At 43.4% G+C, this 17,448-nt stretch overlaps 1 protein-coding gene across 7 annotated transcripts in view; it reads left to right on the top strand.

Annotated features, from left to right (window-relative positions):
- LOC4578130 (transcription factor hamlet) overlaps positions 1-17,448 on the top strand; it is a 95,422-nt gene that overhangs the window by 48,246 nt on the left and 29,728 nt on the right. For all 7 annotated transcript variants that reach the window (XM_061652987.1, XM_061652985.1, XM_061652990.1 and 4 more), the window contains exons 2-3: positions 5,620-5,801; positions 5,864-6,040. In XM_061652987.1, coding sequence (XP_061508971.1) covers positions 5,620-5,801; positions 5,864-6,040 — 359 coding nt within the window. The remainder of the gene's footprint in view (positions 1-5,619; positions 5,802-5,863; positions 6,041-17,448) is intronic.

Raw genomic sequence — 17,448 nt, 5'->3', positions numbered from 1 at the left:
AAAGATAAGCCATTGCGTGTGATTAGTGTGTATATTTGTAGCAAAACTCAATTCCTTATCGCTGCTCACGAAAGCCTAACGCCGCGTTTGCGACACGGCCCCATCCACATGATTATAGAAATCAATTAATTATGATTAAACAGTTTTGCTGTTTACCTCAGGGTTGCGGGTTGTTTTTACTTGTGGCTGGCTGGCTGGTTGCCTGTCAAGAAAATGGCACCTTTTTCCCCCGATACAACACATCCATTTAGCCAATAAAAAAGTCAAACCAAGAATCGTTGTGATTCTGTTAATCGTGCAACAGTACAATCGCCCGGGGCAGCGTTATCTGATTTGCATAAATTTTATCGTTCGCGGAGTTTCTGTGTGTGTGTGTGCCTGTATGTGTGTGTGAGGAAAAATGGATCCCAAAGCGGCCCCTTTGCAGCATAAAATATGCGAGTGTAAAGATATTTTTCTTTCCCGGCCATTACGGGCGTTGTTTTATGATTGAATAATTGGGATTTTTCGCGGAACCTGTAGGTATTTTTTTTGCTGTTGCCTTGAAGACATTCCGTGCGCCAGAAGTGGGATTATTTGTCCAGGTGGGGGACACCGAATTTTATGTATCGCTATATGAGCGTGCTTGTTCAATATAAAAATCTGCTCCACCCAAACGCTTGTTAGTCCCTTTTTTCCAAGACGGGAACCGTAAACGTAATAGAGTAATAGAGAGTGTGGTTTCCTCCTTTTTGGTAGCTCGTGCAAATATTCCGATGATTATTAACCACAATTTGTGTGTGGGTATGTGTTTGCATGTGTATTTAAAGGACGATTAATTTTGCTCGGTTGTTTCTGTACCTGGAGCGGAGAGTTGCGTACGCAAATGAAGCCCGCCCGGACACAACAGTCCAAAACGAAGTGCGATATTAAAAATAACACTCCTCGTTCCCTCGTGTGGGGGTCATTTTTTTACGTGACAGATTTCCTTCCTCCGTTCCACTTTGTGTGGGCACACACCACACCGTAAGCATGTAGATTATTGCCGAATTGATGTTGTTTTTCCTCGCCTCCACCTAAATGAAGTTGGAAAGAAAAATTGAGGATCACAAAACAGCACCTGATTAGCAGGAGCCGAGTGAATATGAAATTTAGTACCATTCTGTTTCTCGGTGGAGCTTCCTTCGTGCCCCTAAGCCCTAGGGGTGGCGTTTTAAGAACTGTTGCTTTATTTTACGACCCTTCACTGTCGATGAGCTGAAAGGACATTGCTTCAAGCGTCCATCGAGAGCGCTGGCCTTTTTTTGCTGTAGTTTTACGAGCTTAGAAATATTTTATGTCCTCAGTTCGGGGCCGCGATAGCGATAAGTTAACTACCACCTACATGAGTCGGATTTGGATTTATGTGTCCAGGTTTTTGTTGCTGTATTCGGATGCCAAAAACAAAAAAAAGCAGAGCACCCAATACACAGTTTGGTTTCAATTTTACGAGCTTTTGCACATGAACTGGTTTAATGGTTTAGTTTTGCTTTGCAAATCTGTCAGAGATTAGCAGCAGTAATTAGATGCAGGTATTATAAATGACGATCTTGTGAAGGTTTTATAGGATGCGGTAAACAGATTTTTCGACAGGATCCTTTTGCTCATTTATCGCAACAAGCGCAGATATTGATTTTATTACATTATAATTTAGGTGCGTCTACGCCACCGGCAGAGGATCGCTAACCGACCTTTTCAAATATTGGTTTGAAAAATGAGTTTATTGGCCCGGCTATGCCCTTTTTGGAGTGTTGTTTATTTTCTATGCCGTTTCAAAGATATCCATGCTAGGCAGTGCCAACCGCATCTATCCTACGCGTGGTAGAAGTAACTCAAACAAGTAAAACAAGAATGCCCTAAGCGAGAAACACGTGATCTTTCGTTATCATTCAAAGTCTGTCGGCCGCATCGTTTCCGCTCTGGCTGTGCAATCGTGGGCCTTGTTGGGAATGAACGTCTCGTTAAAATAAGCATAGACAGGATATTACGATTCCTCTTTGTTCTTTCCAGTGTCTAATGTTGTTCTTCTTTTGTATGTTGGAAGAACATATATTCTTGTGGTTGTGCTTTGCGGTGTTAAAACTTCTCTTGTGTCCACACGGACATACCTGCTTACGAGAGATTACCTTGTCAGGCAAGGCTTGGGATGAGAAGAAGCGAATAAGCAGCTTCATCTTGTTTTCAACCTTCACAAGAGACAATAGAGTGTAAAGTTGGTCGCAAAAATGTGATGATCAGGCAGGATGAGTTTTGATATGAATTATCTTCGCTTCATTCTTCTAAAGAAACGAAGTCTTCCCTCCGACACAATCGTACGGCGGAGCGAGAAGCAACGTGCCATCAGATCGGAAACGAAGCAATGTGCTTCCTGTTTCGCTGTACAGAGAGATCGAGAATAGGGAATCTGAGAAGAGATAAAGCAGAATAGGCTTGAATCTTGTGTACGGTCAGATGATAAACGCTGAAGAGGGCCACCGCATGTGGCCGTGCGCTACACGTTGAGGTTTGTCTCGTTGACGCCTCAAAAAAAACAGCAAGCATCCCAAAACGATTGATGTTCAAGCATGCGAAAAGATTTTACGAGAGATATATCATCGCCAGCGTAAGGAAAACGTGGAAGGAAATGCATGTCGTCGTCGTTTTGTGGTTTATTGAAAGACGACTTCCGATTGTGATGTTGTAATGTCCCTTGCAGCAGTTGGATATGATGAAATTGGATACGATTACAGGTGAATGAATATGGTTTGTCTGTAATGTGTATCGTTGAACTTTTTTTGTAAACTTCTTTGTTGTACCCATATCAGAAGCACTATTTTAGTTTCAAGTGGCAGTTGCTTCATTCCCGTTTTGGTTTCTGATAGCGACAGTATCACAACACAATGTACACACGATGATCCAATCCAAATTATTATCAAGCACTGGAGCGGAAGAGCTCGGTCAATGTTTATTTTCATTGGGCCGTTCCCACTCGAATGTGTAGAATCTAACATTGCTAAGCAGTGCACGCTGCAGATACATTGTTGACATGCGGCTTACCATATCACACATCCCCGACTATGCTCGCTACGAGAGGAAAACTCGGGCACGCACGATCATCAAAGATCAGTTGGCTTGCTTTCGTATGCATCTTTTTAGCTCGTGCAAGTTAAGTTTGTTTACAAGTACTTAATCATCAAACTCGAGCGGGGGAGAAGAACTTTGCTCGAGCGAAAATGTATGCCGCTTTGAATCACCATTTAGTAGTCCGGTGTCCGAAAATGCGTCGTTTTTTGGGAAGGAGGTTTTTGGTGACAAGGCACGTTTGTGGCATTAATTTGGTGACATTGTTGCATTCATTCAGTTTTTGGAAGCAAACTTTGAGATGTGATGCGTAGCAACTGAGCTGCCTGGATGCTGATCGAGGTTTTGTTACAGCCAAACAAACGTTACAAATACGTTCCGTGAATCCATCCTGTGGAAGGGTATCAACTGTTGGGAAGAAATTTGAGATGAGTCCACCAATTTGTACCCATTTTGGGATGGGATTGGTTAGATCACGAGAGGAGCAAACGGTTGATCAATGAGATGATTCCAATTTGTTCACAAATCTCGTCTATAAACCCCTGGGCCATCTTAATCTTCCGACTGATTAAGGTCTATCGAGGTGTTAACCTATTCCTAGGACGGAAAGAAACAGACCAGGGAAGCGACTGATGTAATTGGCTTTTTGCACCCCTAATATCACGGAACTCTCAAGTAGTGTCGTAACTGTGTCCCTGGTTTCTTCTCAAAGGCTCGTAACAGACAAGGGCTAAACAAACAATTTCGGCCAGATTAGGACGCACACAGGCGCACCCGTCTCTCCAGGAGGAAGCGAACGAAGACGTTAATATCTTTCTTTGGGTCTTCGGTAAATGTTTACCCATGTTTTGCCCACTCTTTCGGGCTGTCAGTTTGAGTACGCGAGGGGTCCGTATTCTTACACGGTGTCGAACCGTTTTGTTCCAGCGGTCTGGACATGTGTGCAATTTCTACTGGTTTTAAAATTTAATACTTTTTGCGTGTAGCGTTTGATATGGGTACTTTTTTCACGGCTACAAAACTATCCCTAGATTGCATTAGGCTAGGATTTTTTCACGGCTTCTCCAGGTACAGTGTTTTAAGATTTGTTTTTACTTCCCCTGGTTGTTTTTTTGCTACCGGTTGCCTTTGCTGGTGACACAGATCAACGAATCCTAGATCCGATTTCACGCAGGATTAAACAATATCCTAGAAACATCTCTCTCTTGGGGTAGCGCCCGGGCGGCTTCGGTTCCGGTTCCGGCATCTTGATCCAATGGTTTTAAATTTCCTTTCGGACCCTTACCGGCTGCGCAATCATGACCTGGTAATGATATTGAAATGTTTGTCGAGTGTTTGTTGTTTCGGTTTGCATGCGATTTGAGTGGCCGATTGTCGGCAAATTAGAATAAAATTAGTTTACTCTAATCGGTTCGTATTTAAATCGGATAGCTTACCCGGTTGGGAACCGCGTATAAAAGGGATGGCTCGTGCCACAGCTTTGGTTTCCTTGCTGTGTTTGTGAATTGTTTTCGTTTCGCTCAACACAAAGATTTTACATCTTGAACAATAGAAAAAGGGTTAGTAGAAGGTGTATTATTTCGTGGAGTTTTGGTTAGGAAACCGATAGCTTGACTTTAAGATCAATGACCGTAGTGTGAATATGATCGTATCGGTGCCATTAGGGCAAGCTGAAGTGATGAAATTAGCTGTTAAAATGATGCTGATGCGGGATAAATAGGTCAGTTGTGGATGGTTATTTTAACACCACTTGCTAAGCACATTGGCGTGGCGTTGCGCTCAAGACAGTGATTCAATCCTTCTTGGAATCATTCGCGTATCGTCGGCACTGGAGTATGCGTGGAACGTAAAGCAACGAGATCTGGATGGATATCAATGAAACCACTCATGCCAGTACTCATGCCCCAGGCTCAAGTGCGTGTGGTGACAATCCAGTTGACTAGAAAATGGGAAAAATCAATTATGAATTGCCGCAATCCGCATCGGCATGGGGCCATGTGTGCGCTCGTCTCAGACAGGCAATGATCGTAAGTGTCAGTTCTGGCCACGGGTTGCCAGACGCTCGAACGCATCGAATTATCTCGCGATGTGTCTACGGAGAGAGAGAGAGACAGAGCGAACAAGAGGCACGAGTTAAAACGGTCTTTGTGTGATGATCTTTATGCCATCGAGTTTGAAGACAACCGCGGCTAAGCTAAGCTCTAATTTCGATGGATCCAAGACGGTCGTTAAATAATTCTTCAGCATGACAAGTTGGGACATTGGCGCTAATGTGTTTACACTACATTGTGGTTAGCGGGGTGTGGATGGGTTGAAGAGGTGTAGGAATGCCGTTGAATATATCTTATTAACCGTGGTTAGATGCGCAATTGGTACGCGACGGTTTGACAATGACGCTTTTGGACAATTCGGTTGTGGACAACAGTCGTATGATGTCATTTGTACAATAGTTCCAATTGTGACTCCAGTTTGTTGTGCTAAATATAGCAGATTTTATGACGATGATTTATAGCTCATTAATCCTTTTCCAAAATCTTGCAGGCATCAGTGGTGACGAATCGGACGCATCCCGTGGACTACCCGTCAATCTAGAAGTGCCTCCAGGGCTGCAGGTGGTACCGATGAGCAAGCATCACGAACACGGTCCAGCTGATTTCAGCTTGTCCACTTCTCTGCATCATCACCTCCTACCCACGGCGGATGATGTTCGCGAGCGGCTAAAGGTATGAGCTAATCATGTCTCCAAGAAACTCCGGAAATCCTTGAATGTCCTTTTGTCTTTCAGTTACAGAGTGCGGAACAGTTCCTTCTTCAGATGGCGAGACTGCAACGATCACCACCCGATCTGGACATCCAGGCGGGATCGGTTGTGGCGCTCAAAACCATCCCCAAGGGCACACAGTACGGACCATTCGAAGGGAAGCTGTTACGTGAGCCAATGGATCGACGGTTCGCCTGGGAGGTGAGTGAAGTTTCTAGCACACAAAAACATAAAATAAGCAGACACACACACATTTTCTTTCCGGATTGTTAGAAACACAGAAACTGCAAGGAATAGCAAAAATCTGTTAACGCATCATTAAGATAACAGCTCCTTGGATGCCTCTCAGTGGGTTGAATACACACTTCAAAACGCTTTGACTTGTGTTGTCTTGCGCGAGGGATATAAAGCATGATTGCTTTCTCACTTGTTTCGCCGCAGTAATTGTGCATCCGAGGGGGTTTTCTGCCAGCCCGGCACAATATATGGGACTGTTGCGCTCTATCTCTGAAGCAGAACGGCCTACCGTCTACCTTCTCGTAGTACGGTACACACACCACAATTACTGGCAAATAAGTTTAAGCTATTTAACGTTGGTGCCATTTTGTGCCGCAAATCTTAGGCTCGTAGGAGAGCGAATCCCTCGGAAGGTTTTTTTGTGGTTGTTTTTTTACGGGTTTGCGTTTTGTGCTGCCAGTCTGTGCGGATTACATGCATCACTGACGGGTGTGTTATTTGTACTAATGATCGTGATATGCTTTTTTTTCGAGGGTATTTTTACCGTTTGTTAATCCCGATTGAGGGTGCTGTTGAGTTTGTTCGGCAGTGTGACTACTTAGGGTTTAATGCTGTTTTATCTTTGATCTTTTTTTCGCAACATATTATACAGTAATGCGTGAATAAAAAAAATTGTATGCTTGTTAACATTTGTGGTAAAACTAATGTTATGGGACATAGCTGGCTTCCAAATAAATGACTCAGTAGCTTAACAAAAACGATTGATAACTTTCTTCAATTATCGTGCGGTACATGACATGATCAGAGGAACCAATGGATGAGAGTCCTCTTGAATCTGTCTCGTGCTATTGAAGTGTCGTATCAGTATTTATTGTACATTTTTCTTGGTACAATCCGTTTCTATTGATATTTTAGCAACATCATCGTCCCAAGTTCAGCTGCATCCCTCAACATTTGTCATTAATAACCGCCTTGTCATGGGACATCTCTATTTGTTATATTGACAATGGATAATGATGAGAGTTTTTGAAGAGAAGATACCAAAAACCTCACTTTTATTTTGCCAATAAAATATTTCTTGCTGTAACTGTAATTTATTCCATTTGTGGAAGATTTTAACATCCCTAGTAATGAATTATTATACTATTTTGATTTAATATTCTCGAGTTATTTCTGTTGAGTTGCAAATGCTCATTGCACAAGGAAACAAATGATGCAATACACTTCTGCTTTCTTGAACACCTTTCAAGGTGTATCCGGTGAAACGCCCAAAGACAGAAGAAATCGATCTCCTTCCGGTGTCTGAACTCATCGATCCCTGGGACGGCGCTACTTGACAGCACGTCACGTACGCAAACACTTCTACGTCTCCGTAAAAGGGCTATTGTCCGGCGAAAACACTCATCAACGACCCGCACCCGAATATCACAGGCCAATGATTAGGTGATTGATAGTCCAAGCTCTTCCGAAGATTGCTATCGATCTTCATTTAATTCCGCTTAAGCGCACCTCTGCATTGACTGGTGGTAAGGTGGTCTGGGAAGCGTAATGCTCTATTTTCTATTGGGTGACAGAGACACTCTCTGGAGGGATTCCCGCACCCGGTTTGGAATAATTACGGTGAGTCCCCGACACCATCCCGATGGCCGTTGATGGACATTGTGTCCGGGTGTCACATCGATCTCTACACCAAACCCCCAGGTAAATGGGACAGCGACACTGGTGACAGTTGGAGATAAACGATTGTGTCACAACAATTGTGTAGTGCACGAGCCACGCCGAAGGTGTGCGCAATAGAGTGGCTATGTTGCGAAGAAATTGTTACCGAGAACGAAGAATCCATCGGAGGAGAGGATAAGATAGAGCTGTAGGGTGATACGAAGCTGGAGGAGGATAAGATTGTCGATGGTGTTTGTTGTTATTGTTGTTGTTGTCGTTGATCGAAACGGGCATTTATTGATGGCGTTAGGTGTGTTTATATTGTCTGATGACCCTGTCTTCCCTGGGCCAGTTTTTTATGCCTCATTGTGTTTTTGTGACTCTCCTAGCCCATAGGACCGAGCAGGACTAAGATGATCGATTTCTGAAGACAGGAGGCGAGTGTAAGTGTGTGTGTGTTTGAAGAAAAGATAACTGAATGATTTGCGACTGAAGAGCGGGATTTACCAGGCTGGCCAGTCTGAGTTGACATGTCATTTCAGCTATCTTCAATTCGCTTTCAATCGATTGACTTTATCAGAAATCGCTCAATTGTCTTTAGCATACCTGAGTGATCCGTACAACCGTTTACGCAAGACACATCCTTCCGAAGAAGTTATGATAAGCACTACCTTCCCCTTTTCTTTGAGCCAATCGTCAGGCTAGATAATCACTCATCGCAAATGTTTCCCATGTCGATTATCGAACGTTTTCAAAATGAGCTCACGCGTTGCGCATCTCCGCAGCCGTTCGAAGGGTTTGGCGACGCCTGTTAGAAATGGATTCGCGATGTAATCGTGCGTAAAATTGTGCTGAGGGATAAAAAAAACAAGCACTAGCAAACCAAAAGGAAAGGTTGCAATCGTAATCATCCTTCTCTCGTCACTTGAACTTGGTTGCGGCCGTCAGTTTGTTGGCTTGCGGGGTACGCACGATCATCGCGCACTGTTATTATTATTGCTTAATCATTTATGTTTGGGACCGTTTGTCGGTTAGGCGCTGGGAATGTGCTGTTTTTGATTGCTTGCGTATGAGATTTATGATTTATGTTACGTGCGGTGCACCGGATGGATGGTGCCGGTTGAGTGGCGTCAGTGGGATCGGTTATTGATGGCGAATGTGGGAAGGAAAACAATCAATACAGGAATTGCGCGAATGATCTAACTGATGTGTTGCAGATGTGGAGGAGTAACATCTGATGTCAAGCACAATTTAACAATCCATTATTCTTCAAAACTTTTTAAATGTGTAGTTTAGATACGAATTGACAAGATTGTCTTTACCAATCCAACCCAAGGCGGGTTTTTCTTGCAACGAAGTAAGATTGATAGGATGAAATAACTTCCACAAACAAGCAACTAATTAATAGCAAAAGGGCATTGGACGTGATTTGCCCCAAGACAGGATGAACTTTCGCCAGCAGGCGAACAGAAAGCTAACAGGACTTCCCTCCTGCGGCGCACACACTCTCATAAAAAGTAATAAACGATAAATCATAAAGCAATATCAAGTCAGTCAGTTGCACGCACTTGACCTCCTCGGCACTAACCGGTCCCAGGACACCCCTCACGAAAGGTTCCTTCTGGTAGGGATATCCAATACTTAACACCGGTTGCTAAATAGACATAAGGAAATCCTGCTACATCCTTGCCAGCTTACGACGGAACTACTGTCCGGGGTCTTCCCTAGGCCGGTTGGCGATACTAATCGCTAGTGGCCATTCTTTTCCCTCTTTCCAGCAGCGCGTTTTGTGAAGAATGAATTGTGTAATAATGTAATAAATTTCCTGAGCTCCCTGCTTTCTGTGTCGAATTTCCCCTTTTGTTTTCTGGCTTGTTTCTTGGCAAAGGTGAAGGAGGGCTTTCACCCACTTGCCCAGTGGGTTGGGGGAAATTTTGGGTTCGAATCCGCACTTCTGCAGAGGGTTGCGAATCAAGACACTAACCCGGTACTATCACCGCAACATGACACAAACACATTTATTAAGATATACCTCGCTCCTTTGTACGTAGTGCAGTCGTACCCCTCTTCAAGTAGTGCTGGTTGTAATACACAACAAAAAAGCTAAACAAGTCGTTTACCGAAGCAAGCCCAACTAGAGAGAAATTGGGGATGAAAAACTACTGTCCAGTAGGTGGCTTCTGGAGAGAGAGAGAGAAATATGAACGAAACTGAGTGAGTGAAGATGGCCATCCAGGCCCCCGGTGGGTATTCTTCGACCCCGAGACACAAGACACAAGTTGTCGTCACATGCTAACATGCCATCTGAACAAAGCAAACTGGGAAAGAAAAGGAAGAATTAGCACGACAAGCTAGCATAACCACTCGGTTTTCGTATTTCTTATGTTTTTTGTAGCCTATTTCTTAGTTCCTCGTTTGCAGGGAAGGACTCTTTCCGTTCGAATCGACAGACTGGACAGTAGAGTGGTCTTGGGTTTTTAGGTTTTAGTTTTTTTCCCTGCCGTAGCTGCTCTGCACCACAACCACAACCGTTTGTCTTGTCGTGTTTTTGCCGGGCCGGATATGGCAAAGGTGGAAGGAAGCTAGGACATTGTCTGTTATTACCGTCGTAAATTTTCAGGTCTCTAGGTTGAGCTACTTAATGCAGCGTAAACTGATGGCAGTTTAGTGTCCAAAACCAGTGTTTTTGGGAACGAAAGTGTGTGTTTGGAAAAGGGAAAAATAGCTTAAATTTTGTTTGCAATATTTGCAGTGTTTAGTTCAAAAATTCGATCTGAAACATTAGTACCGTATTTTTACTGGTTCGAAATATCTTTTCCTGATGTTCAATTTAAAAAATCTCGTAACACATTTTCCATAAAAAACCATTCATCCTATAACAATAAATTATACTCACAACCACAATTGAAAGGCAACCATCCGTGGAAAAGTCCACGCGTAATGGGCGGTTGATATTGCGTTTGCGGTTCCATGCATCTCGATCGCCTCATTACTCTGGTCCGAACGTGTGTACTTTTTTCCTTGAATTTTGCAAACATATTAACGTGTTGACAAATTAATTTGCAATGAATAAAAAATGGTACCCTACGACGAGATTTTTCACGTACACCCTACCATCCTACGGGCACATCAAACGTGGACAACGGGAACGCAAGTTTTATTTAGAGTTAAATGAACAATCAGACTGTTGGGTTGAGTTTTCCCCGCGCTCACCCGCCAGTCCGCTCGCTTGTTATCCTGTTTTGTAATGAATGCTTTTAGTTATGAAAGTTTGCGGTGAAAGAAACGGGTAAAAAGCGCTCCCTTTCCTGGGGAAGGGAAGGGAAAACGGAGCTATGAATGCTCAGTGCAGTGGGCAAGTTAAAATTAAAAAGTTGCAATAAAATTATGATTAAAAATTTATGCTTAAAATATCATGTTCATCCAACTGGGATTAATGTTGGGAGGTGGTAGCGTTCTTTTCCGCTTGCCTTTTGTACGCGCAACATGGCATCTGTAGTGCTGTGTGGCTTATGGTTGATTGTTGCAATGTTCGTTTGCGTTTGTTTTTTTTCCTATGGGAATCTGAATTATACTTTTCACAATTGCATTTTGTGTGAAAGCTTTTCCGCGCTTGACAGGATAGCTCGTGCACATCAAAGCGAGCTAGTGAGCGGGTGGGTTGATATTGCTATGTAGTTTGCTGCTACGTACTGGACAATCGCAGCGCTCCCAGTATGTGACGGGAGTGAAATATTAATTATGTTGCTGTAAATGTGTTCGTCAAACTTTTCACTGCAGCCACCAGATCTGTGGGGCAGAGCGGCGGGCAGTCGGGATGTTTAGTCGGGATAGCCCTTTTTATCAACGCAACTCCTCCCACATTCATTATGCACAGCCGAGCATGAACAGTTGTGTCGTGATGTAGTTTTGTCACAGCGCTAAAATTTTAATGAGTCGCCCCTTTCCCATGTTGGTGCCGTTCTGCTGCCAGGTTAACGATGATGGGGGATGAGATGCTAGGGATGAAGCATAATTTACGCCCCGATAAATCGACACAGGCCGTAACCGAGCATTGCATTAATTACCTCGAAATGTGACGCCATTTATCGTGTGTCATCAACAACATCGGGAGCATAGGAGTTGTATTTATTTGTTGGTGGAACATGTTGATGAAATTAAGCGACAGCGCAAGTGATACGCATTTCAAACAAATTGTATTTGGCCCAACTTCAGAATGAATTTATTCTATTAATTTATATTAATTGCTAGAAATAGAAGCTGTACTCAAAACAATTTTGAATTATATCCTTCTATCTTCAATATTATTTATACTGGAATGTTGAAGAAGTTTTACAATAAAAAACGTTCCTGAACCAAACAAGAAATTAAAAAAAAAACCGTTAAGTTACCCCTAAAATTTCTTAAAATTCTTTCTTGAAGAATTTGTGCCTTATTCCTTCAGCTAGCTATGTCTCATGGAAGGGTTAGAGCAGGTCGACTAACTACAATATTTTGATTGACAGATGAACGTTATGATGCATTGCCGCTTACAAGTGGGGTGGTGAACCCGTAATATGATATTTATTTTGTGACGAATGTCTGACTTTTACAGGTCATCGCGTTTCTGATGGCGCCCGGACGGGTTTGCAGTGAAACAATCAGTTAACAAGTAGCGACATTAGTTACCATTATTCAATCAATCGATGTCCCTTTCCAATGAAGGACTTCAGTGGTCTGTGCGTAATACATTGTGCTCGTAGTCAGACGTTTTCTAGCAACGGTTTTCTTTGGATGCTAGAAGAAGTCTTTTGATATGGTAATTTTGGACATTCGGACATTTGGAAGTTAGATGTCCGACATGTGATATTTCCTCAAGAAGACAAAGCTTTGCAGGTAACTCGTCTTCTGTCATCTTCGTGTTGAATGTTAGAAAATGATTGACAGTGCTAGGTGGCTGCAATGCAATCCACCAAGAAAAGGGGAAAAATAGTGCGTACTAGACATCCAAGCAGATTCAACTGCAACTTATAAGAAAGAGTCACTGGATTTTGCCAAGAGGGAATCTAACTGTCCACAGGAAAATATTTTAGAGTCCTGCACTGAGGGCAAATTTCTTCAGGTTATCACAAACACCGCTGCATATTGAAACTGTAACAGATGCCTTTGAATGCGAAGGACACTATCCCACAATTAGCCTCATAACTGTCTGAAGAGACATACAGCGCCACCCAGAAACCGAAACTTCTGGGGGTAATTTAGAGCAAATTGACAAATCTATCAAAGATGTGACGAGCCTTCCGGGCCTGTCGCTATAATCTTTTTTGAGAAGAGGATAAGATATGGTTCCAGAAACAGTTGAGGAACAATTCTTAAAATATCCCGTTTTAGGCTCTAATCCTTTTCGATCCTTTTTTCCGTACATTTTTTGTAGCTTCAAACGATTTCGAAGGAAAAAAAACAAGAAGGTGCAAAAGAAAAAAGGCTTCCTGATTGAAAATCGAATTAGTTGAGGCGGGTTTGATGATCTTCGGTGTCAACCGTTTTTTCCCCCTTCCCGCTGTATTCTGGCGGCATAGGGTTCCAAAACGTTTCCCTTGTCCTGTCTCTGCACCAAACGCACAATCAAAGCTTCCGTATCTAACTCATCTGGAGATGGTTGCACTCGTCCAGGTGTAAATGAGGAGTCCCTTCCCATGCAAGTTCCGCCAGCCAGTTTATTGGCCGTATTCGTAAATTGAGAAGCGACCGAAGGACTCATCATCTGTCCTTCTGTGCACGGGGAAATGTTTGCGTTCGGAGATCATGCAGCAACCTGGAAGGGTCCATGTTTTGCTGGCTATCACACACTCTCCGTCACCGTTGTTGTCACCGTAAAACCACGCGCGATTTGTGATGGAAAAGTAGATCATATCTTGTATGATCTGCGAAACCTCATCATGAGGTTCCTATTCCTCTTTAAGCACCCTAAGCTACCCACGGTATGGGCTGGTGCAGTAAACTTCAATCTGAGGTCCTTTTGCTGTTGGAACATCGCTTCTGCTTGGTGGTGCTACTGTCGGTGTCCTTTTTGCACAAACAGAATGGTGTGAATTTGATGATTGACATGTACAGGGACATTCAAAGTGAGAGAGCGCGCGCAGTGGACTGAGCAACGGCTGAAAAAGGGGTTGGTGTATTAGGGGTTTAGGTGACCGGATTAGCTGGTGCGAAACAAACGTTGGAAGTTTGTAGCAACTCGGAACTGCTGCATTTTTCGGTCGAATTTTAGATGTGTTTGTTCAAATTTTTCGGATGTATTGGTGTCTAGCCGTTCAAGTTAGAGGCGTATCACCATTAGCCAAAAGGTGTTATACATGTAAATGAATGAAATTTCTCTCTTTTCCATGGTTTTGGTTGTTCGTTGCGATGTCCTCTGTGTTTTGTTTGTCGTGCAGCATTTCATTTTCTGCATTGTCATGGACAGCCCATAAGGACGTCGACGTTCGTCGGTAGCGCGACAGGAATGGTAGTGAAATGAATATTAATGCTACCTGCGGGCCTTCCTCAGATCGTGCCGTGCCTTTTACCGTTTTTCAAGGAAAGTCTCCATATTTCACCATTTCCAGAAGTGGACGGCCACCGCACAAAGGAAGAACGGATTAGAAGCGAACAATAAAAACCGCTTACTGTAAAGTGGTGAATAACTGAGCGATGGAGCTCAATTATTGACACCTTGCTGGTGTGACAGTAAAGGACGTTCGGCAATGCTAAGAAGGTGTGGAAGGTCCTTTGCTCGATTGGTTCTTTTGTTTAATGAAGAGAAAGAAGCATTTTTGTCACCTTTAAAAGATGACACCGTTACATCTCCCGAGAGACACTGACAAGAGTGACGTTTGTTCTTTGCCGAAGTGTGAAATTGAGATAGAAAAAGGTTTATTGTAATCTGAAGCATTTGCAGCTTAAAGATGATTGGATGATTTTGGAAAATTGGTATATGAATAAAATACATTATCACCCTTATACTGTTGGTGTTAATATACTCATAATCGTGTATTTATTACATGTTTATCGCAAACGAATAAACTCCCTCGGTGAAAGAATTCAAACGTTAAGATACATTACTAGATCACGTTCAATCACATCCATCACAGTACACTCTTCCCTCCGGTACCCGTTCTATCGCACCCGATTGATACGAAAAAGATGTGGGAAAATCAATTGCCCTTATCAGACGGCAACACGGTGCACCGACTCGTTTCGTTGGGGTGGTTTGGCTAATGTGGGAAATATGTTTCAATCTGCTTCGCACTTTCGGCTGTGTGTTAAACGCAAAGCCATCTTCTCGCAATTGACACGCAATCACACACACACTCGGGATCCATCCCTTACCGAGCCTAGGCGAGGCATCTCAGGAAGGCAGTAACAGATTCCCTATTCACGCCCGGTACGCCCCCGAGACATTCTTCGGAAATCTCTCCCCCTTTTTGCTGTGTGCTAGCGTGTGCGCCGCAAGGGGTTTTCTGTTGGTTGGTTGATTGTTGCTCAATTTTGATTAAATTACCACCGCTTGGAGTGTTTTTAAATATGTTTTCCTTCCTCCTGTTCACGGCGAACGTTTGGCCGCCCTCACCGGGAGGATGTGTTTACTAGCGGTTTTTGGAATGAAAAACAAGGACCTGGAATGGGGGTGACGGTTGTAGGCAAACGTGCGTTAGCAGAAAAAATAGAAACGCTTTATCAGAGGGGTTCGGCTTTTACGTAACGACGACGATTCGCTCCGTTCGCTTGCCCGTCCCGACAGACAGATCGGGTGGCGGTGAAGAAGTCAATCAGAGGGCCGGGTTTGTGAACTGTTCGAGAATGAAACCGTGGAAGCGACGTCACGGAGTGACCGGACTGGAGGGTTTGACTTTTCCACTGCACAAGGGAAGTACATTTTTTGGGTAATGGAAATTAGCATATTTCCTCTCCGTCTGCAGCCTGCAAACGGAGGCACTTCGATTTGACCTTCGAACCTTGCTTTGCGGTGCCGGGAATAAAAACTCTCATCGGAAATATTGGAACAGCATGGGAGAAAGAAATGTGTTGCACGTAAAAGATTATTGACGATTGTTGAGATTGGGAGTTGGTATTGGGTACATCACGATGGATTGGTAATTGAACCGCACTTGAATTGCTGTTTTCGTATGAATGTTTAATGTCCCTATGTCCCAACTCATCCTGACGGTGTTGGTGCAAGACGCTAACCACAACATCGAATGAATAATTATTACATGGGATTATGGGATGCAAATCGAAGGCAGGCGCTTCGATGGGTATTGGGATGACCAAAATCGTAATCAGAAATTGACAGCTAGCATGATTGACGTGCGTACGTTGACGGTTGACACTGTGGTGGAGTGTCCAAGGGTTTGACAATAGAGTACTCGTTATCCCTGGGTTTTGTGGAATTGATATGCAAATAGTATCGTTGCGCTACACCAGTGTTGTGTCTCATACTCTCCATACAACACGCTCCGTGTTCCCAGGAGCTAGAAACAAATGGATGGCACCATAGGGTCCAGATTGGTTGGACATCTATTAATTGCTGTCGTTTATTCTCATTTTCCACGAGAAGAAAATTGAGACACATGGTTCCCGTTTCGGATGGGCGGGCGGATGTCCCTTTTGTCACACTCGGCTGTACATTCCAATCGTAGAAGCCACGCACGACCCAAGTATCGAGAAACCCCGAAAGACCATTAAACCGACTCGTAAATTTTCAGTTTAGCTGTCATTCTTCGCAGAATGAAGAAAATCATTGTTATTGTGATTGGAATTTTAGAACCATGTGGACCGCATAGATCGAGGACGCATACAAGTTTAATAAGTTTATAATTTAGCGTGAAATTCTGGCTTCCGCCTAGTGGATTCGTTCAAGAGGGGTGTGACACACAAGATCCCATTTATTAGAGCTACTTCGAAGGAAGCGATTCTTCATGGTTCCAGCCGAAAGCATTTTCCGAACAGATGACTTCCCTTGTGATACCTCGCCAAAAGTCAAGAGTGTGTTACTTTCTTCTGTATCATCCACTCAAGTACCTCATGCCTAAACAAACACACTCGATATGCTACCGATACTGCTCTAAGCCATATGCTGCGAGCGCTGAAGTTCAACGCACCCTTTTTTGCATCATGCATGACTGCAGTTGAACTAACCGTGGGCATTGTAGTGTTGTCTATCGGGTGTTTTCTTTCCTCCGTTAGGGAAGGAATCTTCTTGACACTGTCCTTATGCCATTGAATTGTGTGTCTGTGTGTCGTGTGATGAGCTTATCTTCTCAATGAAGCACATTATGTGGTTATGGATGAGATGAGCCGTTAGAGAGCTCTATTTGAAAGGGGAAGTTTTGGAAAGACCTTGTTCAATTGATTAAAACCATCTTGTTGAAAACATTTTTGACTTGTGCAATCTCTCTGATGAATAGCTTACTGACGCATGAAGTAATCCTGTTTTATTGGAGCCTCTCGTTTCATGTGATGAGCTAATAAATGCGCAGAACGACATTTTCACTCCGTCACAGCTATTAAGTCCGTCGCCACCGGACATCAAACTGGAGTGAAAATAACACCCCGAAAGGAACGAAACAACCACCAAGAATCGACCCATTTCTCAAACTCTTTGCACCAATTCACCCGGTCCTCTGGGAGAGAATAATGAATTCCTGACGCTTCCATACACCACGTTTCCCACTGGGTCCAAACAATGTCGG

The sequence above is a fragment of the Anopheles gambiae genome, chromosome 3 (genome assembly GCF_943734735.2).
Source record: "Anopheles gambiae chromosome 3, idAnoGambNW_F1_1, whole genome shotgun sequence".
NCBI classification, from domain to species: domain Eukaryota; kingdom Metazoa; phylum Arthropoda; class Insecta; order Diptera; family Culicidae; genus Anopheles; species Anopheles gambiae.
The sequence above is the reverse complement of the archived record's forward strand: the minus strand, read 5'-3'. Positions and strand labels throughout refer to the sequence as shown.